The sequence below is a fragment of the Lepisosteus platostomus genome, chromosome 14 (assembly GCF_059453375.1).
Source record: "Lepisosteus platostomus isolate fLepPlt1 chromosome 14, fLepPlt1.hap1, whole genome shotgun sequence".
Lineage (NCBI taxonomy): Eukaryota > Metazoa > Chordata > Actinopteri > Semionotiformes > Lepisosteidae > Lepisosteus > Lepisosteus platostomus.
The window spans coordinates 20,416,914-20,442,300 of NC_142624.1; the positions used below are offsets into that span (position 1 = coordinate 20,416,914).

At 36.0% G+C, this 25,387-nt stretch overlaps 1 protein-coding gene across 12 annotated transcripts in view; it reads right to left on the reverse strand.

Moving 5' to 3' along the window:
* Positions 1 to 25,387, reverse strand: part of tns1b (tensin 1b) — a 264,722-nt gene that overhangs the window by 27,582 nt on the left and 211,753 nt on the right. For 9 of the 12 annotated variants that reach the window (XM_088604952.1, XM_088604951.1, XM_088604948.1 and 6 more), the window contains 2 exons: positions 8,520 to 10,133; positions 4,293 to 4,376 (listed from right to left, as the gene is read on the reverse strand). In XM_088604952.1, coding sequence (XP_088461078.1) covers positions 4,293 to 4,376; positions 8,520 to 10,133 — 1,698 coding nt within the window. The remainder of the gene's footprint in view (positions 1 to 4,292; positions 4,377 to 8,519; positions 10,134 to 25,387) is intronic. The other 3 variants (XM_088604959.1, XM_088604955.1, XM_088604953.1) reach the window with 1 other exon arrangement.

Sequence of the window (25,387 nt, forward strand, 5' to 3'; positions counted from 1 at the left end):
TGCAAGACAGTAATGCTACCTACTGTGCCACTGTGTTGCCAGCACAAATTCCAGTTAAAAATATTTAGCAAGAGAGTACTTGTAAAGAAACCAAGAATAAACCATTTCATACAAAAAACATTTTTTGTGAAGTAGTCTTATAATCCTCATAAACGAGAGTTCTGATTGTTACATACTGTATCAGTAAAGATAGTGGGGTGTAATGGAAATAAATGACAAAGACTTCCCTGTTAAAAACCTAAGGCTGCTGCTGGAAGAGGTGTTAGCGGAGCCATCAGGGGTCGCTCACCCTGCGGCATATGTGGGTCCTAATGCCCCAGTATAGTGACGAGGACAAATTTCCCATTGTCCAAAAATAGCCTCCTTATAATCCCCATCTTGAATTGGCTTCATTACTCTGTTCTCCTTCCCACTAATAGCTGGTACAGTATGTGGTGAGCGTTCTGGTGCACTATGGCTGCCGTTGCATCATCCAGGTGGATACTGCACATTGGTGGGAAGTCCCCATTACCTGTAAAGTGCTTTGAGTGGAGTGTCCAGAAAAGCTCTATATAAGTTTAAATAATAATAATAATAATAATAATAATAATAATAATAATAATAATTATTATTATTATTATTATTATTATTATTATTATTATTATTATTAAAAATTGCAATTCTGTATTTGGAAAGGATTTCTGCACATTATCCTAGAGGGAATGCACAATTTCATTTCCACAGTTCTAAGCTCAAACACAAATTTTCCAATGAATCATATATAAAGGAAACAGAAATGATAGAAAAGCCTGCAATAATGCAAAGCATTTGCATATACAGTATCATGTCACATGCATTCATATAAAGCATCCATATACTGTATATACTAACAGAACTACCCAAACCTAAGACAAAATATTGCAGTGTGAGTTACAGAGTTTTGGAAATTAAGCTACAACATCTGAAAAATATTTACATGATTCCAATGTTTTGCATTAGAGTCATCCTGCTCCACATAATGTGAAATATTAGATTCCAACTATAAGAGCCTCTGTACCTGCTGTCTGCAGCCTGCAATGTGCCAGAGTGGTCAAGAACAGTGGAATTGAGAGTTTCTCAAGCAGTGGTGTGGCTATTTAGGCTTTAAGAAGAAACTGAAAAACTGAAAAGATTCTGACCATCCACAACAAACATACAGTAGATCACCATTAATTTTCCTTCACATTTTTAAGCACTACCAATAGCACAATATTTGTGGAGTATTGTAAAGGTCTTATAAAAATACAAACACATCTTTAGCAACACTGTTGTCCTAGAACAGAAGACGCTGAAAGCTGAATTTACTTTTCTTACCACAACGGTTTTGTGACTTTCTTTATAAAATTAGCTGAAAAAACGTATCTCATGGATAACCTAACTACTTGCATTTTTTATTTTGTTTGTTGGATCCTGTTAAATTTTCAGTTTTAACTTTTTTTCTTTCGCTCATATATTTGAGCACATCACCATCAATCCAAAACTATGCCCAAAAAATCTATAACCTTACACGTGAATGAGTGCAAAGAGCATGTAGTCCATTTCCCCTATGATGTATTAGGCCACGAAACATGCAAACCAGATGTCCAAAAACTTTACTACTTCACAGCTGCAGATGTCAAATACTAGGCCTTGTTACCTTGACAACAGGGTTTGGCTAAATGATTCCAGCTGGTACAGCAGGGAATCCCAGGATGGAAAGATTTTTCTTTTCTGTCAATTGGCAAAGCACTGAGAGAGCATAACAGACACATCAGAAAATCTACAATTTCCTTTTTAGAAAAATATACAAAGAACCACTCTAGGTCTCATATATATGGTTTCACTCTCTCTTTTTTCTGTCTGTATCCTTGCAAATGCTGTAAAATATCAATTTATGTTATCAGAGTTCTAGCACATACAGTATGGTTGTCAGGTTCTTTCTGTTTCATGGTAATACAGTTAACTCCTTTGTTATAATCGTTCTGCTATCACTTACTGTACAATACAAATACACAGGGAATATGACTCCTGTTTTGAAAGTCTCTTAGGAAAGACATTAATGCTGCTACACTGTAATTTTTAGAAACAAAATGACCTCCGTTTTTTAGGATGCTTGTTTCTTATTCTAAGCAACTTAAATGCTAAAAATGATCAAAGAAAACATCCTTTTCCAACCTTGAATGATTGAAGTGCCTCTGTAGCTGCCCTTGCTCTGCGAATGCTGACAAAATGAATCTTGCTGTAAACAGAGACCGACTGCAAGCCTTACATTCCACAACACAGAATGACCTTTTGTGATTTTGTTCTCATCTATTTTTTCTGATTTTTTTGCCTCTTCTAACTTTGAAAGGACAAAAAATAAACCAATTGTTCTTAAAGATTTATGCAAGTTTTTTTTTTATTTTCTGAATATTTGAAATAGGAGCCCTTTATAACAATAGAGGCTATTTTCTTAAAAAGAATGAGTCTAGTCCCAACAAAATTAGAAGAGAGCAAAATGAAATAAAAATTGAACAAGAAATTTCTAGAAGCATTTGCTTTGATAATAAAATCACATCCAAAGTACACAATAATATCAAAAAGTATAAAATAAATATTAAAATATTTTACTGTATCTGCGACATTACCTATAACAAAAACTCAATATATAGGCATCGGGAGAATGTAGCACAGATATTGGGAAAATACCAATAAGGAAAAAATACCAAAAATGTAACAACATTGAACTGTTCCTAAATGGAATGTTGGCACAAATAAATGCAGAGATTGTAATACATTAATCACAAAATGTGGGCATTGTGCTACAAGAACCCCCACAATTTATTTTTTATTTTTTTACAGCAACTGTGCTGTTGCTTTGTTCCAACATAAGTCGTATCACAGACACAGGCAACATTAACATTGTTACCAAAAGAATAAGAAATTGATGTATTAGTGTTGCTATGTAAATGAACCTATGAATTTCAATGCATTTGATCAATTCTATCACTATGATCTCACTAAATCAAATGTACTGTAATTGTAAGGAGTTAGTCTTCATTAAAGTTTGCACACAATTCCCTTGAGCAAAAGAGGCTAAAACATGGTTAAAACACTGCCTCCTTTGACTTTATTTTAAATACTATTAGAACCATGGTTTTTCATTGAATTGTCCAACATCACAGCGAACGGAAGGACATATTGACCGTCTTTTAAAATAAAATAGAATAATCAATTGTCTTTGAAAAAATGAAAAACATTGCAAATATTTAAAGACAATTAACTTGGAATTACTATGCTGTTCTGAAAACATAACATCATTCATACACAGTACAGTAAATTATTTATTTTCAGTATTTATACAAAACAAAAAAAAATGCCCATCACCCTAATCTTGACACCTGCTACTTCCATTATTAGTCCTTTACTAGCTGTGTACCCTTTTCTATTTGCCCTGTTACAATCTCATAGAAGGAAGAGATCATTAGAAGTAATATTTGAATTATCTGTCTATATTTAATTAGCAGGAATATTTAATTCAACACAGCAAGGCAATGAGCATGTAAGAGGTGGACAACACAAAATTAGTAAGGTTTATACTAACGTTTTAAAAAATTAATCTAAATAGTTTAAAAAATAGTTTTAACAACTGGATTCCACAATTTTACTGTGATACATTGTGTATACCTAAAATGCAAACATTTATAGGTAACAAGCCTACTTATGCATTTATAAAATGCTGCCTCTAAAAATGTTAGTTTCTTAAACAATAAAGCACTTATAATGTTTAAATTTGGAAAGCACATCTATTCATACAATGTTGTTATAAGTCTATCTACAGTATCTAGTTTTTTTTTCAATACTAGGATTCAGACAACATTCAACATCTTGTTGAGTCATCATGTTAGCATGTATCATAAAAATAAACAGCATAACAATAAAGCAATTTTAATAGGTACCTGCGTCAGGATGAGTAGGCTGCAAAGGAACAAGTTTAAGGTTTATTCTACGCTGAAAAGAGAAGAAAGGAAACACAACGTTGTGTTGCCTGTCTTCACTTTTCAGCATGGAATAAACCTTTAACTTGTTCCTCTGCAGCATACAAATGATGCAACATGTTACCACCACTGATTTTCCCCACCCATGAACTAGGCTGAAATATGCTACCAAGAAGGTGAACGGAATATAATGAGAGAAAAATGTTCTGAGCTTCATTAAAGTGAAATGTGAGACAGGAAAAGTAACAAACGATAGAGAGGGTGCAAACAGGGAGAGGTTAGGAAAGCGAGGAGCAGGAGAGGTGAGAATGAACAAACCAGAGAAGGAGTAAGACCGCAGGCGATGGGAGGTGTTTGGTGGGTTCATGCTTTGCCAGATGCCCCTGATGCGAGCGTTGTATTCTGGAGGAGCAGGGTAACGCAGAAACCAAGGAGGAGAAGAGGAAGAGTAGGGGGTGGAGAGGGAGATGCATAAATGGTCCAGGGCAGAAGAACAAATGTTGAAAACAAGAGAAAGAGAAAAGAAGGTGCTGGGTTATTTTCAGCAAAATTAATACCCCATCAAAACCTTAATGTGAATCACTCTAAATGAGACTATTTTATATACAAGAGTATTATTTTGAACACAGGGACATCTTTTAATCCACAGTTCAGGTTATGCCCATTTATATTATATTTTTTATGAATTCAGCACTACTACAGATTTCCACATGTACAGAAACAGAAATTAAACATACTGTAACGCAACGGGGTTCAGGTGGGCGCCCTTGCCGCATTAGGTCAGCCCCGCACCGTTGGGGGCTCGAACCCGGGATTCGCGCGTCACTCAACAGGGATCCAGCCCGGTGAGCTAAAGAGAGATCTCTCTACAGCCCAGTGGCTGTAGTCCTGCTATCACAGGGAAGGGCGGCGACATCACCGCTCTGGTAAGCTGGCTCTTACACAGTACCTGTCGGCCATATGCGTTACACTCTCCCCTGCTTAACTCGCCGTCCCCGGCAAAGGGCTATCCCACCCCGCTTCTGACACCAATGTAACGCAACAGGGTTCAGGTGGGCGCCCTTGCCACATTAGGTCAGCCCCGCACCGTTGGGGGCTCAAACCCAGGACTCCCGCGTCACTCAAGAGGGACCCAGTCCGGTGAGCTTACAAGAGATCTCTCCACAGCCCAGGGGCTTTATGCAATATGTGTGCTAGGGTTCATAAACCAGAACTTTGTTCAATTTATTTCATTTTTAAATTTTATTGTCCCACACAGGTCAATACATTTTGTTTTCTTTTCTCCGGAGTAAAATCGGACTGTATAAGTTGGTTTTTTTTTAAACCTTATCAACAATTTTTCTCAAAACTGCTTTTAAGCATGTTAATATATTTGTTCAAGATTAAGTATCTGCTTCTGCTAGAATTAAATCTTCCTGACTGACTCCCTTTTCAGCTCAGACTAAATGTTACCCAGTATCAGAACTGAGCATTTTGCTGTATTACTAGAATAGAAACTACAATCAAAATATTCAATAACTAGGTTTGCAGTGTGAGGACTATACATTACTATGAATATTTTATTTTCCAGATGATTTTTTAACTTTTGACTGACCAATACCATTCTGGGTTTAGCAATGGTAACTCCTTCCTAGCCTTGCAGTTAGAAAGAGTATGCAATATGCTGCATAAAATGTACTGTACAGTATGTTCATGTCAATTTAGAAGGTTTTTAAATAGTATGTCTAGTGAAATACTTGTATGGTTGAATAGAAAAGTTTAGACATATATTGACTTTGTTGATATCTATAAAGTTGGTTCCACTGCTGAGTACAGATAAATGCTTAAAAAATAAAATTATTTTTTCTGTCATACACAAGGCTTTAATGATTAAAAAAACAATATGTATGAGGATGTTTTGGTCAAAAGTCTTTCTTCGGTTGTGTAGAAAAAAGGTAACCACATTCCCAGCAGTCTGCTGTATTTTAGTGAACAACAATAAAGAACTTGAAATAAAATCAGTTCTATGTTTTTTTAATCTTCTGTAATCTGTATGTTATATATTGTATACATAGCTAATACCACTGTTTAAACCACACATCTTTTATTCTAATTTCAATCTGCTACAATATGTACATTTCCTCTGGAATAAGGAAACCTTTTTAAATGACACAAATTCCACTCATGAGCCACATTTTAACAGATGTCTCTTGAAAGCCACAGTTCTGCAAAGTTTATTGGTAACCTAATAGCTTCTATAGCAATTAAAGCAGTAATTCAATCAATCCATTTAGGAATGAAAACCAAAGGACTGTGTGGCTTCTTAGGGAGTGAGAAACTTAGACTTAGAGAACAATTTGACAGAACGGTATTATTTGAGTACAAAATTCCCATATGCAACCACTAGATGGCTGTGCCATCTGATTGAAATATTGTGAAAAATATTCCAGTAGGACAGTTCACAGTGCTAGGATGTTCAGAATCGCTCAAGTACTTTTACTACATTTTTTGTCAAATATAATATTTCTTCCTTATTAGTAGAAAGAGTAGGAAGATAGAGATTTAAGTAAGTGCACTTCTATTCACTTCTTTTATACAGTTTGTGACTACTGCAGAAATACTGCTAGATATAATCAAAAAGACAAAAATTAACTTATTCTTTTGTTTTTAAGACAAAAAAATAATTGCTTTTCTGAATTAAGATTATGCTGAATTTATAAATTACATCTGGTATTTTTGAAGAAACTGGATTTTCATCAGAAAACAGTGGGCAATTGACAAACAGTATGGTGTGTCAGTCACATCATTAACTGAAAATCCAGAAGAAATTCAGCAGTCACTACTACTGGTCATGATAAATGATGCTTATAAAATTCTTCCTGAATACTGAGAATGAAACCTGCCTTTAAATTGTGAAGGGTTGTGGTTTAAGTTGTGTCAGAGAATTTGTTGTATTTTAGCTAAGGACAAAAAAGAGTAGTATTATCAATATTAGTTTTACTGTTTTAATCTGTTTAGTAAACTCTACAGCATATTAAATGCAACTCTTACCAAAAATAATCTGTATAATCAACAACTCAAATCAAATTAGATCAAAATGATTTATTTTTTTACCATGTAGGAAGCCGGATATACAGCACACGCACCTTATTATACTATTCATTCCATATACTGTAACCACTTGTTCTGTGAACTGTGCAGGGCAGCAATGTAGACAGCAGAAACAGTTTCCCAAGCTTGGACTACAAGCATTTAGCACTGAACAATGCAGTTATTATGATGCCAAACTGTTGTACAAGTGCCAACACTATAATAAAAAATAAGACCTATTGTGGTAAAAAATGTCTCTAAATATAAGTGGCCAAAGAAACAAAATCTAGGAAGCAACAGCTTTTCCTCTGTATAAAACATGTTTGAAATCCAAAGATGACTCTGAAAGACTTTAAAGTTCTAGACATTCTAGAACACGCTGGAAGAATTTCACTCCAGATTTAAAGTCTATTAACAGGATTTGAAATTTAAAATATTATATTTCACAAAACTCAATTTTATGGAGGTCAAATCCATGTTATTTTATCAATAAAACCAGCTGAATTTCTCAAAGGGTTGTTTTTTTAATATCATACAATACAATCAACAACAATGTCAAAAGTATATTGAAAAATGGGTCAAGTAAAATGTAAAACAAATCTCTTTCAAGTTCCAAAATAACTGCTTTCATGAACATGTACAAATCAGTAATTCTGGTATCAAAGATATGAAATGCAAGTTAAATGTATTTTATTTTTGCATTTGTTTTTGTAGCACAATGTACCATAATACTTTAGGTGAAGGATTTCCAATCCTTGTCCTGGAGACCCATACACCTGCTGATTTTTGATCCAGTCAAGCTCTCAGTAACACAATTAAATATTTTTTTTTTTACTTATAGGCTATATTTAAGTAAATGGATTCACCTTTTTACTGGTTGTAGGTCCTATTATTAAATTATTACCTACAATACTGTTTATCTTGAAAAATATGAAAGTATTGGACAATACTGTATACTCTAAACTGAAGGCTTTCCTAGGAAAATTATGTTCTGGGAATACCTTTAATACAAGTGAAACATACTGATGTTTGAATGCAAACAACCAGATAAAGACTTAAACCAGGATGCATTTCAAGCCATTTCAAATGGACAATTTAAACCTTTCCACGTTCTTACAAAGAAGGAAGAGAGACCTATAAAACCTACTGGACAGCAGCCATAGGACCAGAGTTGGCCTTCCTTGATATGAGATACAGTAGTAGTTATACAGTATTGAAAATACAAAAGCAAGGAAGCCAGCATTCCTTATACCAATCTTGTATATAAAAAAAAATCAAATACACATTTTGAAAGTATATAGTGTATTGCAGCTGAGCTGGTCATTTTTATCGTTTTCTTCAAATTGAATATATAACATTTTCCTTCTTCTATATCCCTATTAAAATACAATAATACAGTGTATTTCAGGTATTGCACCATACATTTGTCAAACCCAGTTCTACTAAAAAATTAAATTAGTGTAAAATTGTTCTTACCAGCCACACGGTGAGCCACCAGTCCCTCTAAGTTGTACTGTTCCTTTTCAGGCTCCACTTCTTTGGGTGGTGGTGGAGACTGGGAAGTGACGGGGGGCAATGGGGAAGAGGAAGCACTGCCCCCTGCTGCACTGTAGCTGCGAGGGAGTCCCACATATGGTGAGGAGACAAGGAAGTCATGTTCCTGGAGCTCAGGAGAGTAGGATGCAGTGTTTGTGGGATAAGTGTTGAGGGGCCTCAACTGGAGCTGGCCAAATGCACCTGTAGATGATTCTGTTGAATAGGGCAGGGCTGCTGTGCTTGTTGGACCTATGTTGCTGGGTTTCTGTTGCCCATAACTGAGTGCATTGTATGGTTCAGATGAAACTGCAGAGCTTGGCGAATATGTATTTGCAGGCTTCTGTGGACTGAAAGCAGCAGATTGCTCTGTTGAATAATTCTGGGCAGCAGCTGTTGTAGGATGGACAGTAGGGATGGGCCTTTGTTGACCCTGACCATAGCTGGCAGAAGGTTCATTGATATAATGTGGCACTGAAGTGTCTGCTTGATAGGCTGGTAACTGAGAGAAAGAAGGCTGAGTGGTTACCACACTGCTGTCTCCTGGGAATACCTGGACTGTAGAAAGTGGAGCGCTGTAGGACTTGGGAAGATGTGTCAAGGCAGGGTCCAGGTCCAACATGAGCATGTTCAGAGCCTCAATCGACTGCTCAATTTCCTGCTGGGAAGCTGTGTGGGGAAACTCAGGCAGGCTGTGAGTCTGCAAGCTGGGATTCGAGTGACCACCATCAAGGGACACTTCTTCAGGAAGACCATGCAACTGCCAAGCATTCAGCCCCCTCTGTACTGCCTCTCTACTGCTGGTACTCCTGGCAGGGGCCCTGGGCATCAGCTTAGGGACAGTTTCCAAACTGGGAACACCAGGTGCACCAAAGGACTGTGACCGGTAAATGTTGCCATTTTGGTTAACATAGCTGCCCTGCGGTGAGCCTAGGTTTGAATCCATGATATGGTCCTGAGCTGAGGCAGAGCTCCGGACCCCCTGGACTGGCATCCCCACTGATTTTTCCAGGGTGATTTTCTCTGGGTAAGGGCCATCCTGCCCATTAATCACTGTTTCGATTGGGTAATAGAGCTCTGCAGGTGTTGCTCTGCCCTCAAAGGATGACAGCGTCCCTAAGCTGTCCACACTGTTTGCCTCCTGACTGTTAGGAATCTCATCATCAAGAATGTCAGTTTCCCTCTCTGCACTATTGTTCCCATTAACATGGATTTGGGCTGGTACTAGATGACGCACACCACCTCCTCCTCCCCCTCCAGCCAAAGCGCCCAGGAAACTCTGTTGATTCATTGGTGCCTCTAAGCCACTCAGGAGCTGATCAAGCTCTTTCTTTTCCTCAGGGCTTAGCGGTTGAGTGACTGTTGCTGCCTGATGCCCAGGGTCATCGGTCCGGTCAGTCTTGATAGAGGCAGTGGAGTTACCCGAATCACTACTGACAGAGAGCGCGTGATCAACTGCTGGAAGGCCGTTGGCAGTAACTGTTCCTTCGATGGACTCCTTCTTACGAACCTTGGCGTAGAGACTTCCGTCTAGAGGACCTTGTGTGTGAACAACATCTGAAATAAATCAAAGGAAAAAAAGGAGTTTTATTTCAATCCTAAAAACTATAAAGACCATTTTTCTAAATGCTTTATCTAAGAGACAAAGGATTCAGCAAGCAATGGGCACAAGGCAACTGGACAGGATGCCAATTCATCATAGGACACACACAGACACAAATACTCACTCACACCCAGGATCAGTTTTCCGAGAAGCCAACTAACCTACAGTACCAGTATGTCTTTGGACTATGGGAGGAAACCGGAGCACCCAGGGGAAACCCATGTGAACACACAGAGAACATACTGTAGAAACTCCACACACACAGCACCCCAGATCCAGAATTGAACCCAGGGCCCCATCACTACAAGACAGCAATGAAGACCACCGTACCACTGTGCCGGCCAATACAGGATCAAGTATGAAATAAAAATTAAAATAAGAAACATACATCCTAACTACAGATTGACTACAAATGAAATTGTGATACTAGCTCTCTAAGGCAATCATAGAACCTCTTCCCTTCTAAAGAACTGAACTGACTCTTTGATTTCTCTTAACAAAATTGCACAAACATTCATATCCTCATAAACAAGGTGTGGGTGACCACAAAAAGTAACAAAGTTTAAGTACTGTTTTTTTTATTATTTTTGCTGTCACCAACTGTGCTTTCCAGAAATGATGGGCTTTTCTATGATTTTCTAAACACTCTTTACATTCTCTGTAACTGAATACCATAATAATTTCTGACCTAGCCACCTACATTTGACTACAAGATAACACATTTTCAATTAAAATGCCAGCAGCCATATCACCTTGCAACTCACAACTGGCAACCCACTGAAGCTAAGCAGGTGTGAGCCTGGTTAGTACCTGGATGGGTTACCTCCTGGGAAAAACTAAGGTTGCTGCTGGAAGAGGTGTTAGTGGGGCCAGCAGGGGGCGCTCACCCTGCGGTTCATGTGGGTCCTAATGCCCCAGTATAGTGACGGGGACACTATACTGTAAACAGGTGCCATCCTTCGGATGAGACGTAAAACCGAGGTTCTGACTCTCTGTGGTCATTTAAAAATCCCAGGGTGTCTCCCGAAAAGAGTAGGGGTGTAACCCCGGCGTCCTGGCCAAATTTCCCATTGGCCCTTACCAATCATGGCCTCCTAATAATCCCACTCTATGAATTGGCTACATAAGTCTGCTCTCCTCCCCACTGATATCTGATGTGTGGTGAGTGTTCTGGCGCACTATGGCTGCCGTCGCATCATCCAGGTGGATGCTGCACATTGGTGGTGGTGGAGGGGAGTCCCCATTACCTGTAAAGCGCTTTGAGTGGAGTGTCCATAAAAGCGCTATATAAGTATAAGCAATTATCATTACCCTGTTTTTATCTGATTGAATAAAAACAAGTGTTTCTTCATTTCTTTAACACATAGAAAAAAAAGTCGCATATGTTTAGGGAAAACAAGGCTGGGTTTGAATTTCTAGACCCAGAATGCTAATTATTAACACCTGAAGTCCTTGGGTTAATGTGCTGACTTCACAGAAAATGCAGAATGCATCTGCCAGTTTTCTCAAACACAAAAAAATAACAGTGAGGGGGGAATAAAAAACCCATCAGAAAACTAAAAGTTATTCAATTATTGAAACAAGGTCATTTTTGTGCCAACAAAACCTTTTTCTTCTTCTTTTGCTGACCTGGTCATTACACATAGAGCTTAGATAAAGTAATCTTTGTGAAATGCATACCATACCGATGCACAACTTTTGATTTACTTCTTTCCCTTTGAACCAGACTTGAAATCATGGCTTCTGTGGGTTTCAATGTCAAATAGTACATTGAAAACATCAGTTTTTTAGAGGTTGTTTATACATCTGCAAAGCACTTTTCGAGGTTATTGTTTGTTATTGAATCTAATAAACATTGTGCTGTTTTTAAAATATTTCTGTACATTAATGATGTCTCTATGGCACATTGCTTACTTTTGAAATATAAATAGGGGGAAATACATGAAGTATAGATACATAGCTTTGGTTTTTGAATTATAACTTTATTTTGAGTTAAAATACTGTAAATACACACACTCCAATTACCAGAGGCTCATACAGTAACTGCAAGAATATATGCTGAATATATTTTTTCAGTGCAATAGTAGAAAACATATAATAAACTTAGTCCAACTCTATAGCACCTTTTACATTGGAAAAATCTTACCAGTTCTCCATAAATGGTCTGGTATTGATTAGGCCCAGATAGTCCCACATAACCATCTCTCTTTTTTCTCAGCACTGCCTTTCTAAATCTCTGATGAGTCCTTAAAGGCTATAGGATCTTCCCAGGAAAAGTTATGAGTTACGGAGCCAGAGGAATGAGTCAGAAATGGAAAACTGTCTTAAGAAATAAGTGCCTTATGGTATTTCCTGACTCCTTGGAATCAAAGCAAAACATTTCCTAAACACACAAGCAGTAGGTTTTCTCAGCCTGTTCCCTCCTACTTACAGCTCTAAACTGCTACTGGTCAGTTTTGTAGGCCTTTGTGTTTACAGTGCTGCTAAATTAACAATGTTCTCATTGTTCCCCTTGGTCAGCTATTGTCAAAACATGTTAGTCGTAAGTGTGACAATGAGCAAAGGTTTCATTTTGACCATGACCCAAACAATGATATGACTTTGGTTTCAGACCCTGCCTATTAATAGACCTGCCAACATCTCTGAAAGTCCAAGAAGTTGTCACGTTGCATCTGTCTATCACCATGTGATTTTGCAGTGTCTTTCTGCATGCCAGATAATTGAAGGAAATTATCTTGTCTACAAAACAGCTGCAGTTTATGTGCTGTAAAACGTTTTGGAGCATACAGACTACACTAATCACTGTCCTACACTTTAGTGTATTTCCACCTTGCACAAATGATTCTAACTAAACCTATACAATAGTAACAACTAACTAAACCTAGACAACAGTAAGCTATAGATATCATTGGTAATTCAACACAATATTCTGATATTTACAAAAAAGAAATTAAAATACAAATATTTAGATGTGATACATCTGGAATCTAATAAACATTTTTGCCACTTTAAAAATCCATGTAAAACAATGAATGTTAGAAGTAAACATTGGAAGTGTTCTTCAGACTTACCAAAACCTGTAGTACTGTTTTGATTTACAGTATCTATCATTAGTAGTTACACCTACCTCTCAGCACCTCAAATCACAATCAAAAGTCCAGGCTCCCACTTCACTATGTCCCCATCTAAAACTGAAAGGTCCAGAGATAGGTTTCTCTTGCTGTTTGATTTGCAAGCTCCTCAGAATTCTGGGTTGTTCTGTAGCAATGCTCAACACAGCTGCTTTACAGAATTAGTGGGATTGTAAATTTTAACACAGAACCATGAGTGTAGTCTGTGGTTGCTGGTTGTTTATAGGCAACTGGTCATTTAAATTAGTAGCATATTGTACTGAAATCATTAGCAGAACCTCTTTGTCCATGAACAGTATAGCCCCAGGCATTGTATGCAAATGAAGCCAATGAAAAATCAAATTTGCAAATAATTGTGATGTAAACAGATATTTAAAAAATATTTCATTTTCGAATGTACCAGGGCACTTATGACTCCCCGAGACTAAAAAATATATAAGAATGTAAAAGGATTAACTTTCTTAGACTTAATATATTTTTTTACTTGGGAGTGTGTGCTGAAAATTATCTAGGGTAGTGGTTCTCAAACTGTGGTACGTGTACCACTGGTGGTACAGTACGTGGAGCGCACCCAAGTGATGTGTCAGATGACCCTGGAAATTTGTTGTGTTCACTGAGAAATTGGGAATTAAAAATTGTATCATTAAAAATTATGTAAAAATGTAATCGGTTTCAGAAAGCTTGAGACGGGTTTTCATATTTTCTATTTTAATCAAATTAGTTTATGTGTCAAATACGCAGCCTACAATATGTACTTAGCTATGTCGATATAGTTCATGCTAATACTTCAGTGTTCATACTCCTCTTGAGCTTTCAAAGACACAGCTTAGAGCCTCATTTTCCAACAGAACAAATGATCTAAAATTAATACCTCGCAAAAATCAAGTATTATGTCGTGGCTGAAAGGAATAGACACCAAGAGTACTGACGCCAGCTCCAGCTCCAATAGATCACGCACACCTGTTGAGAACGAGGAGTATTATACATCGGTCACTGACACTAGCTCTGGTGCTGAACCTGACACAGACAGCACTGCTAGTGTTAGCAAACGTCGGAAAACGGCTACAGGGCAGTATTATCAAAATTATCTAAGTGCGCAGCGCTATTTTTATTATATGTGTGTGAGAGTGTGTGTGTGCGTGCATTCATGTTGGTCATTGAGATTTTCTGTGGTTCCTATGAGAAAATGACTTGTACTGTAGGTGGAACTTGGATGCTTTGGTTTGATCAGGGGTGGTACTTGGTCCAAAAAGTTTGAGAATCACTGATCTAGGGTCTTACTTCACACAGTTGCCCTTTGTATAAATGAGCTTTTCAAACTTAACAGCTGTATTAAAATGCCCCAAAATCCCAGTTTTAAAAATGCAGGGTTAGCAAATTGAGATACAATATATCAAAAATAAAATTACAGTATGGCTTCTATAGACGTGAATGCATTCTTAAACATAGTAAGATATACAGAAACTTTCTCACCAAATACTTCAGTTCTTCTACTTATTATACCATTATTTAAAAGCTGTGAAAGAAATATACATAATTTCATGTGACACTGTTGATTTAAACAATTTCTGTAACAAAAATACAATAGGAAAATGTTGCTGCTCTTTTAAATCTATTTTATAGATAGACAAGACTCTTCAGTGATTTTGTTTCATTTTTACAACACACCCAGGCGCTTCCTTTGTCGTTTACACATGATTTTTGGAAAAAATGGACCTCATCCCTATCCATAAATTTGGGTGCAGTTGTCAATGACAACCTCCAGGAAATTCCAAAGAGTCTATAGAATCAAACTACTGTAGAAATGAGTTCAGGATACTCTGCTATACACAGGAGGCAAACTTAGCATTTTGTTATTTTAAAACTTCCATTAGCTTCATTACGAATGTGAACATTCCCATTGCATCATCAACTAAAAGCCATTTAAAAATGTAAAACTTGATCTTCCACCTTCTTAACCATGGGAAAAATGTTATGAAATGGCTATTATTGTACAGTTCACCAATCAATTTCTGCACAACTAAGAAAATATGTATAGGATAACAACAGCAGCATACAGTATGATTCAAACATTACAGTAAGCAAAAGCTATGCTAAATTAATTTTGTAAGTAGTCTGATTTTTTTTCATTAGAATTTCCACCTGTCTGTATTTAATAAAATTAATAATTACCTACCTGTCTTGTTGTTTCTCTCCTGAAAATCCAGACAAATTAACTTTGTAGATTACAGAACAGAAACACATAGTTTGTTTTAAAATTCTAAAATGGACGTTCTCCTGTACATAAACATATTGTTACAGGAGCAGCTGCAGCTCTATAAAGTACACAGGAAGACAGGTCCTGGATTCTTGTGCCGTGTCCTTCCCTACAGCTCTTTCCAGAGCCTGGATTGATTTGGTTCAGCAAAGTCTGAATGCAACCCTTCTTAGTGGGAGTCCCCCCCCTGGGGAGGACTTTATCATCTTACAGCTATGTGCCTCATAGCATGACATCACTCCGGCCAGTCTACAGTCAGTGTACAACAGACTGATATGTCCCCTCTGTTCTCTCATACTTAGAATGCAAAACAAAACGCAGCTCATATATGGATACAAACTGTATGCATACAGAGAAGCAAGCTAAAATACAAACAGAAGGTTGCTTTAAAAAAGAAGAAAAAAGGTGTTAGACTCCAGTACTGTATGCAAAATGGAAAACAGCCACGAATCTGAAAGGGAAAAAATTTTCCAGCTGTTGAACGTTCCATCGGAAAACAGAAACAATCTGTGTCTCAGTTTAGGGACCCACACCCTCTGTTAGCTGGGTGGGGAAAAGGGTGGGATTGAAGAGAACAGAGTGGCAGCAAGCCTATGAGAGACTCATTGAGTATTAGGTAATGAGAGAACATGATTAGGATAAAAGAAAATCAATCTTTCAATCTATCTGAAAATGACTCAATACTTTGCTCAACAGCTCAACAGGTGAAAACCGCGCATATACACAGCAGTCTCTCTTATTCTTCCAATAAATAATGAACTGAAATTGAGATTCATTTGATTAAGATTGATTTAATTTTCTGTTATATATGTCAGAAGGGATTATACTTCTATAATGTTTTTTTCCACTTCAACATTACCTAGTCCAATTCTATTTCAGAAGATGTGTAAAAATATAACAATAATAATTACAACAACATTGGTAGTTCATAGAATCTTATAAGTCATTTTAAATTATTTTTTTTATTTCCATTTACAATTATTATTATATATTTTACTTAAAGGAGCAACAATAGTGCATTTGCAATTTCCTCTATAGAATTTCCTACTGTCAAATTTGTGTGGCATTATTTATTATAAGAAGGCACAATGACGAGCCTAGAGCAAATTGTACATGGAACCTGAATGATGTCTCCACGTCCAGATGATTTTTCTTAGTACTCTGGTTTCTTCCCAACCGGAATATTGAGGACATTGGGTGGTTCATAACTGTCTCTAAATTGCCATACTGTACTTCCTCACTCTCTAGCTACTCTGCCACGCCTCCTTATGTATACTGGATGTGTATGTGTCTTGGCATTTGAGGCATTTGAGTTCCATCCAGGGTGTAATACCACCTTGACCTTGGACCTGCTGCCTGCCAAATTAGACACTGGCTCATTGTGATCTTTAAAATATAAAGTGAAAGTGACTGAAAATGGATGGATAGGTTCTTTATTGCAAAACAATTAAACATTGCCCTTTATGTAAAGATACTGATAAAATGTATGAAGAAAAGAACTCAAAACCAAATGCTAAAATAAAAGAAATAATAAACATAATAGTCATATGTAGAAGGATATTGGAACCATTGTTCCTATAACATTGTATTTATAAATAGTGTTAACATAGTTTTAAGGAAGACATATACAGTATGCTTACATGCTTATATCGTGTGCTTTAAACAAATACTTTTTTTGTTTATTCATACCTCATGCACAGGGTTTGAAAATAACTTATGCTGTTTCTTTTCATCTCAGCCTTTTGCCCCATACTGCGTGATGGTAGCTGTTTAATTAATAACATATTATGGAATGGTTTAGCCATTAACAGAAAACTCTAAAGTCAGGATCATTTCAGTACAGATATTCTCCAAGACTCAAAAGCTGAATCACAGTACATTTAAAAAAATGGTTAACTAGCAAAATATTTGATTTGCAAGTTGCAAAAACCAAAAGGATGCTTAAACTTCAACAACTCAAGAGACTTCTTTGTAACAACTAAAACTAGTTTTTTGTCTTTAGCATTTTTAAACTAGGAATAACAACATCCAAGAAGTAAGTTCATTGAGTGTTTTAGTCATAGCAAACTTTGGCTTAACCTGTTTGGCTGAGGGCTAACCACCTGGCCATAGGACAAGGAGGCTGGGAACCCCATGCAGAGTGAGGAGTGTCCAAGGGGCGGCTGCAAAGGTGGAGATTGGGTGCAGGAGGGATGCAAAAGATGAATGTGAGGGAGAAAAGTGGCTAAGGGGCTATAATTTGAACTGTGTAGTTCACATTATAATTTCTAATGTGACAACGTTATGTCAAAAATGATTACGATTTAGGGCATCTCAAGACTGATTGAACTTGCCCGTTGTCATCTCTCCAGAACTTAAACAGCATTAAAAAATATAAAGTTAAACTTTTTGTAATAACAGCGTGTAGGTTCTCTAAGCCAAGTGTATTTGATGAGATATATTGATAGATACCATTGTCAGCTGAGTAGTGACACCCACTGTGGAAAGTCTGGAACAGCCAAGAAAAGTTAGTGATGAAGCTCATGCCAATAAAATGCAATGCAGTCAATAAAATGGTACAAAATGTTCCTTCTGTTTCAGACATGGGTGGGATTTTTAAAGTGAGGTAATATGTTTGTTAAAATTAAATATTACTAAGAGATGTGTACTACATAACATAAATCTCAGAGGCATCTTGTCATCTTTGAAATGCAGAATGTTAATAAAACTGCCTTCTCTACCTAATACGGTTACCAGTGGATTTCAGTGTGATTCATTCTGGAATGTGTTATTTTCACTCCCGTGCTATGTTGAGTAACAGATCTGCTAAACTGCCTAACAGGTTGATTGAACACACTTATGGGTTTCAGCTTGAAGTTTTGTCCCCTCTTGATCAAATGGATTTTTAGAAACCATAATAAGAAATACCAGAACCAGCTCTTTATTGGACGGGTACATTCAATAGACAATAAATTAACTATTTAAAGCTTCAACCAGATACCATTAGGAAGTTTCTGGATTATCAAGTTAAAAATTAATTTCTTGACAGTCAAGGAAATTAATACACCACTACCTGCTTGTTAAATTGTATCTATAAATTCACATGCAGTCTTAGGCTGTATATACAGTGGTTCTTTGAATTTACACTCTCAGTTGTTTTTATGCATTTTCCATTTGAGGATGTTGCTGGAGCATGTACTGTACTGTAGGTATAGTGAGATCTGACTTAACTCTGCTTACAGAGCTACAGTAGGAGGCTGGGTCCCCCATGCAGAGTGAGGAGTTAACCAAGGGGTGGAGCTCCAAGCTGCAAAAGTGGAGATGAGTTGGGATAGATGCGTGAGACAAAATGTGAAAAGAGCAGGATGGGATTATGATATAGCTGGGAGAAATGACATTGAAAATGATAATGATTTAAAACAGCAGGGAGGAAATTTGACTTTTGTTGTCATCACTCCCAAACTTGTGAGTGTGTGAATATCTTCCAACAATTCCAATACAGCTTATACAGTAAATGGATTTCTCTTTTTTTTTTTACAGTTTTGCTAAAATTTGAAAGTTTTCAACAAAAAAAGTCCTCTTTGTGTTTCACGCAATGACAGAAAATTAATTTGAGACCTGGTGCTGATGATTATGATTAGCACAGCACAATGTTTTGGGTTTCAATCCAGCCTCTAAAAGAGTTTTATTCATGATGGGGCCCTTCTATAGTGTGTCACTGGTCATTAGAGTGAGACCTAAATCTTCCATGCATGCATCTTATATATCATACCACACCATACATCTAATCATTGTGATCAGGGTAGATCCAGTTCACTGGCAATAACCAAGGGAAGTTGAAAAGCTTCTTTCACATGTTGTTATGATAGGTCATGTAAGGGTCAACATGAATAAATTTCACTCCAAAATCTGTAACAACTTAACAGTTTTTAAGATAACTATGACTCAGCTATTATTACAGTTTCCTAATGGATCTCCTTGGTAACTTATATAAAAGCAAAGAATACTGTATGTGAAATGTGTAGAATTGCAGTTCTGTTACTTTTAAACATTAATAGCTTCTGCTTTTACCTTGTATGTACTGTATTCCTACCATTTATGTTTTTAACATAATGCATGAAATTAATGTTTACTTGTTGTCCTTAAAAGATATACAGCAAACTATGACAGACACCATAACATATAGTATTTGCTGTGCTGTGTGCAGTTGTCAAACATTGCCCAAGACTAAGATTAATCTAGGCAGAAGCAATACCCTAATAAAAATATACACCAAAATAGGTTTTCTATTAATAAGTGTCTGTTTGAGTGTTTACCGCCCCACACTTACTTCTATTTCAAATGTGAAACAGCAGATGTCACCAGATGGGACTGGTGGTGGTAATGATGTCATAGTTATAATTCAACAGCACAACTTTTTCTCATATTGTGAAATTTGTTTTGCAGTTTTTTTTTTCCCACAGGTACAAGCACTTGGATTATGCACCAATGCATTATCCAGCCTTTTCAATTTTCAATTTTTAAATTAATGCAAACCTTTCTAACAATTTAATATATCTACCAAAAGAACAACCTCTGACCTTAAAAGAGGATACAAAGCCTTCCCAGAAAATCTACCCCTGTCACAACCTTAACATACTAATGCTCTTTTACCTCATTTTCAAATTTCACATATGCTTTTTATAAGTAAATCTATGGAATGTTGTCATTTAACATGGTACTAGAATACAAATGCATGTAAATACCTAAGCTTTGCTGACTCTATGAAGTCCCTGTGGGAGTAGCAGAGGGACCCAATGTCCATCATAGTTACTGAAATAGCTCTAAACTCACAACAAGCATGCTGAAGGAATTACTCAGAGACTCAGAGGGAGACATAAATCGGCTACAGACGTCTGACCTCCAGGCATTCTTCTATTGAAAAAAAAATCCCTTAATAGACTTTTTCTATGGCCAGGTATAGCAAATGGTTTTCCGTAAAGAGTCCAGATACGCTTATGAGTCATACTCACTCTGAAGATTTTGAAACAGCTGAGTAAGAGAATTCCAAAATTATATTAATGAGTGTTATGAAGCCACAAGAGCAGTTTTGTCCCATGACATGAGAGTCATAGTAGGAAGGTTTTGAGGGTTACTTTCCAAAATGCCATTACAGGCTGTCTATGTTTTTAAAAATCTTAAAGAAGAAGGTATTATCTAGAAATGTCAGCTATCATGTGGTGGTGTTGTTGAATTGTGAAGAACAACATGGGGCAAATGGTATATAGCATATTGTATACTGTAGTTCAACCTTGACAAGCCAAATATTGTATATTTATACACTTATATATAATCTATGTATACAGTATATAATTATAGCAACGTTTATATAACTGACATGAATACCCGCAAGCACTGCCTGTGTTGAGCTGGGCTTTTCTGCAAGGTAAGATAAATAATTAATGTACTTCTGAAAGTGTTGAGTGTTCAATAGAATCTGTTCTGAAGGTCTAACTTTTCCATATCCATCAGTATAAATTGCACTTTATGTTCTTGTGAAAATGGCACCTACAAAGTGTTGGACAAAATATTCATGGAGTAAGCATTTTAGTGAGTGCAGCTGGTGTGCAAATGTACATTTTCCTTAATCCACAAAATGCTTAAGTACAGGACCCATTCTGCTGTAACTGAGGAACAAGTACAAAAAGGCCAAAGTAGTTTAAACTGCATTAAAAATGCATTATAGGCATCTATAATGCATTTGCAGTCCTTCAGTAAATATTCCAGTTAATGCAAGCTAATTCGATTTTTTTTAAAGTCTGCAGAAAAAATCTATAGAACATAAAATGGAAGATTTAATCAAGATAAACGTAATTTTAACTTAATCACTTCAGTCAAGTTCCTCTTACAAGACAAAAACTATAACAAATACTAGTGAGGTTTATCTACGAAACCTACGAAATTACCAGAATATAAATATATTATATAATATAAATATTATTTATTTACTGTAACATTTTTTTGTCATTTTTTCATATAGCAGGACTGATTCAAAACATTATATTTTACAACAACAACAAAAAGCCTATCACGTACATGTTACCTCTGCTGGGATAACCTAATTTGAAACAAATTGGAAAAAAATAGCTCAACAATGATTCACACATAAATTAAACTTTCTTTGTTTATTTTCTTTTTTTGAACCGCATCTCTGAATTTCATTCCAGTTCAGAAGTTCAGTTTTCTTTAAAAACAATTTGGTGTTTTTATATCATCCATATTTAAGTAACCAGAGCAAGTATATTTTACTGTGGAAAAAAAAGAAAAATGAACAGGATGGGAACACAAAAAAGTAAGATGTCAATAGTGCTACAATTTGGCAAATATTTTTTTTTTACAGTTAATTAAAAAGTTTTAGAAGACTTTTCAGTGATTTATTTGGAAAGGAACCACTGTATACTCTCTCATAGCCATACTGTGTTGTTAACGAAATGTCATTGAACAATTCACGCTCCACATAACTGATTAAAATGCCAGAAACAATACTGGCTTACAGTTGTGTGCAGTTCTGCTATGAATGAATATACATTAAATCTTATAAATAGAGTTTAATGTCAGGCCATTATGGTATCAGATGTACTACTGTATGTAGCTACAAAACAAATCTATTTTAAAGAATAAGACAACAGGCTCATATATTTTGCATGTGCATAAACAATCAGTGAGAAAAATATGAAGTCAAGGCTCAAAAAAGAACTGAAAAACTGTAACTACAAATTTCTGTTTTAGTGTATGAATTACATGTGTTTGTAATGAATTTGTATAATTGAGTATATTTAGTATAACATTTCAGTACAGGTGATGTAATGTCTCAGGAAAAGCAATCAACCTTACTAGTTCCACTCCAACCAGACTGGCCCTTTTGAAGCATTGCCTAGAACTCTGTACAATGGTTTGCTGTGGTTGGCAGCTGTACCAAGAAAGCAGGGGTAGTCCACAATTCCTTAAATACTGAAAAACCAAAAATTGCATTTGATTTCAGGAATTGATTCCATGTACTGTATCTCTTTAGTTGGGGTTTTATGACATTCTACAGTGGCTAGGCTGACTGTTAGTAATTTCCTTTTAGGAAACTATAGTCAGTTGTTAATCAGTACTTGAGACTCTAATATTGAAAAATCATGCACAAAAATCCGTAATATCACAAAAGCAAAAAATAAATGAATGTATGAGAGAAATTACATAATACACTGGCCCTAAATCACAATATTTTGGTCAAGCATTGTCAAACATCACCATCATTGTTGTGAATATACGGCACAAAACAGTTGCATTTGAAGAGCTCCTCTAGTTACAGCGCCACTAAAAAATCTGGTTGCTTTTCCTGTTTGGCATGTGGTTTCTCCTGAAAACAACTCGCCTTTATGAAAGACCCTTTTACCCAGCCCTCTTATTATACGGTAATACACAATCATTTATGCAAATGTGCCCCCCATATAAATAAAAAAAGCTTCATTATTGTAATCTCATCAAGTGTAATAAAGTAACAATTAAGAAAAGCAAGCAATTTGGCAGCTAAATCCATTCAGTTGTAAAATTCAGAGCTGCACCCTTGTTAACATGTACTGTAATATAAAAAGTGACTATAATTGCATGAAACAAAATAGAGAAATTGAATAAAGTTTGTCTTGCCTTTTTTAACTAATGGTGAAGCCCTTCATTTATACACTAATTCCATCAAATAATCTTTGATCTTTATATACAGAATTTGAGTTTTTTTACAGAATGAAAAAGATTTTAAATTCTGTTTTCTTTTTTTTAAAAGACTTTACTCTCCCTTGATGTTACTGTGCACAGATTTTACGTTTATAGCAAAATTTGAGTCAATTCACTCAGCATTGGAGTAAAAAATAGATTAAAATACAATTGTTATGGTTTCACTATGTTCTTAATCCAATTGTTCAAAATATCTTACATCAGCAGGAATCAGTTTTCTCTCATATATTGTTTTTTTTATTACCTGGTGAAAACAGAGCAGCTGTTTCTTAATTTGGCTGATGCATACAGCATATTCAAGGACTACAACAAACAATCAATAAGTCAAATGTAATTCATTATAATTTATTGCAATTAGTTCACCTTCCCAACTAATTAGTTAATGCACAATCAATGGATTGTACTTGTGGCATAACAGAATAATTAGCTTTATACATACAGTACATAAAATCTTACAATTTGCTGAATGTCTACTAATGCTCATTCAGAAGAGTAACAGAAAAGCAGAGGGATCTCAAAAGGTTGTTTCAAAAGTGCATGAATGGGTGTAAATGTGATTTATGCATGCATCTTGGTGCAGATGTCATTATTGTCAAGCAATCTGATTTGTTATCGGGTAAGGCAAAAAAAACAGCCTTCCTTTAATGCCAAACAGCTGAGAAAAGCTGCTAAGAGAGGAGACCAGCTGAGGTACCGTGATGAATTCTGAATGAAATACCAGCAATTATCACCCAGTTACTATATATCCTGGGTCTACTGTCATCCCTGTTTATCGTGCTCCAAACATAGAACACTGGTCCCACATTATGTCTCCAAAATGAAGGAGCTCGTGAATTTTTAACACAGTAAAGCTACTTAATGCAACAGTCTTTTTTACCATACATACAAGAAAAAATTGTTTTGGCTGCAAACCATTATTTTTCACAGATATCATAATTTATCCTAACACAGATTAACACTTAATCATTACTCCCCTGAACCTACTGTGTAAAAGATTATCTTACATTTGCATTGCAAAGCCTTAAATTGTATAAACATTTACACTCTGAAATGGAAAATAAAAAAATAACTCACTAAATGAAAGGAATATTTGGATATAGAGCTACCAGTACTTCATTTGTTTTTTACCATGTACATTTTGTTTATAATATGCAAACATTTATTATGTATTTTCAGTTTATTTGGATATGGACGTACCTTAAATCACATACTGTAATTGATCATAAACGGATTTTATCATTCTACATATGTGGCAAATATTTTGGGCTAGATATGAGAAGGTATGATTTACAGTACATCAACACATTCCTAGCCTGCTGTCCGCCCTGTGTGTGGGAGGAAGATGCTGCCTAATGTAAGAAGGACAGATTTGCTATGGATACAGTAACTAAAAAAACAATCAAAGACCACACACGTTTCTCTTTTACAGTACATGGCCTTTTCATAGTCTGACAATGACTTTTAAGAACCAAGCTATTTGACTTACATTCTGCTCCAGAAGAAAAAACAATGACATATCTCCTTTCCAATACTAACAAACACTAGATTTCATGGTAAACCAACAACAGACTAAGGATCACTTCATCTATACAAGTATGTGTTAATAGCCTGTAAAGGGCCTGCCATTTCTGCTGCATTACACTGACCTGTCTGGATAGCAACTGAAATGGCAGCTATTCAAATTAGAGAAGCAGCCATTCCAAAACTTCCCTTAATAAATGACAGTAGTGTGAGCTGCTATAAATTTTCAGGAAGAAGAGTAAGAATTTTAATATAGGAAAAATGACTATTTTATGCTGTTGTGAAACTTTAAAAGCTTTAAAAGCTTTCGATGAGATGTATTTTTAAAGATAAAATATTGTTAAATAATTACACCCAGACTGCGTCTTCCTAGACTTCTGTTTATATTACTAAAAATAACTTGAAATGACTTATGTTGTGTGCAGGACATTAAATGATAATGTATAAAAAAACAGCAGATAAAGGTTTCAGAACAGAAGTGCCGAACACAGTTGAAAATTTCTAAAATGTATATTTTTACCCTACAATCAAACTTATATTTATATTTGAACCCAGTGAATTCATA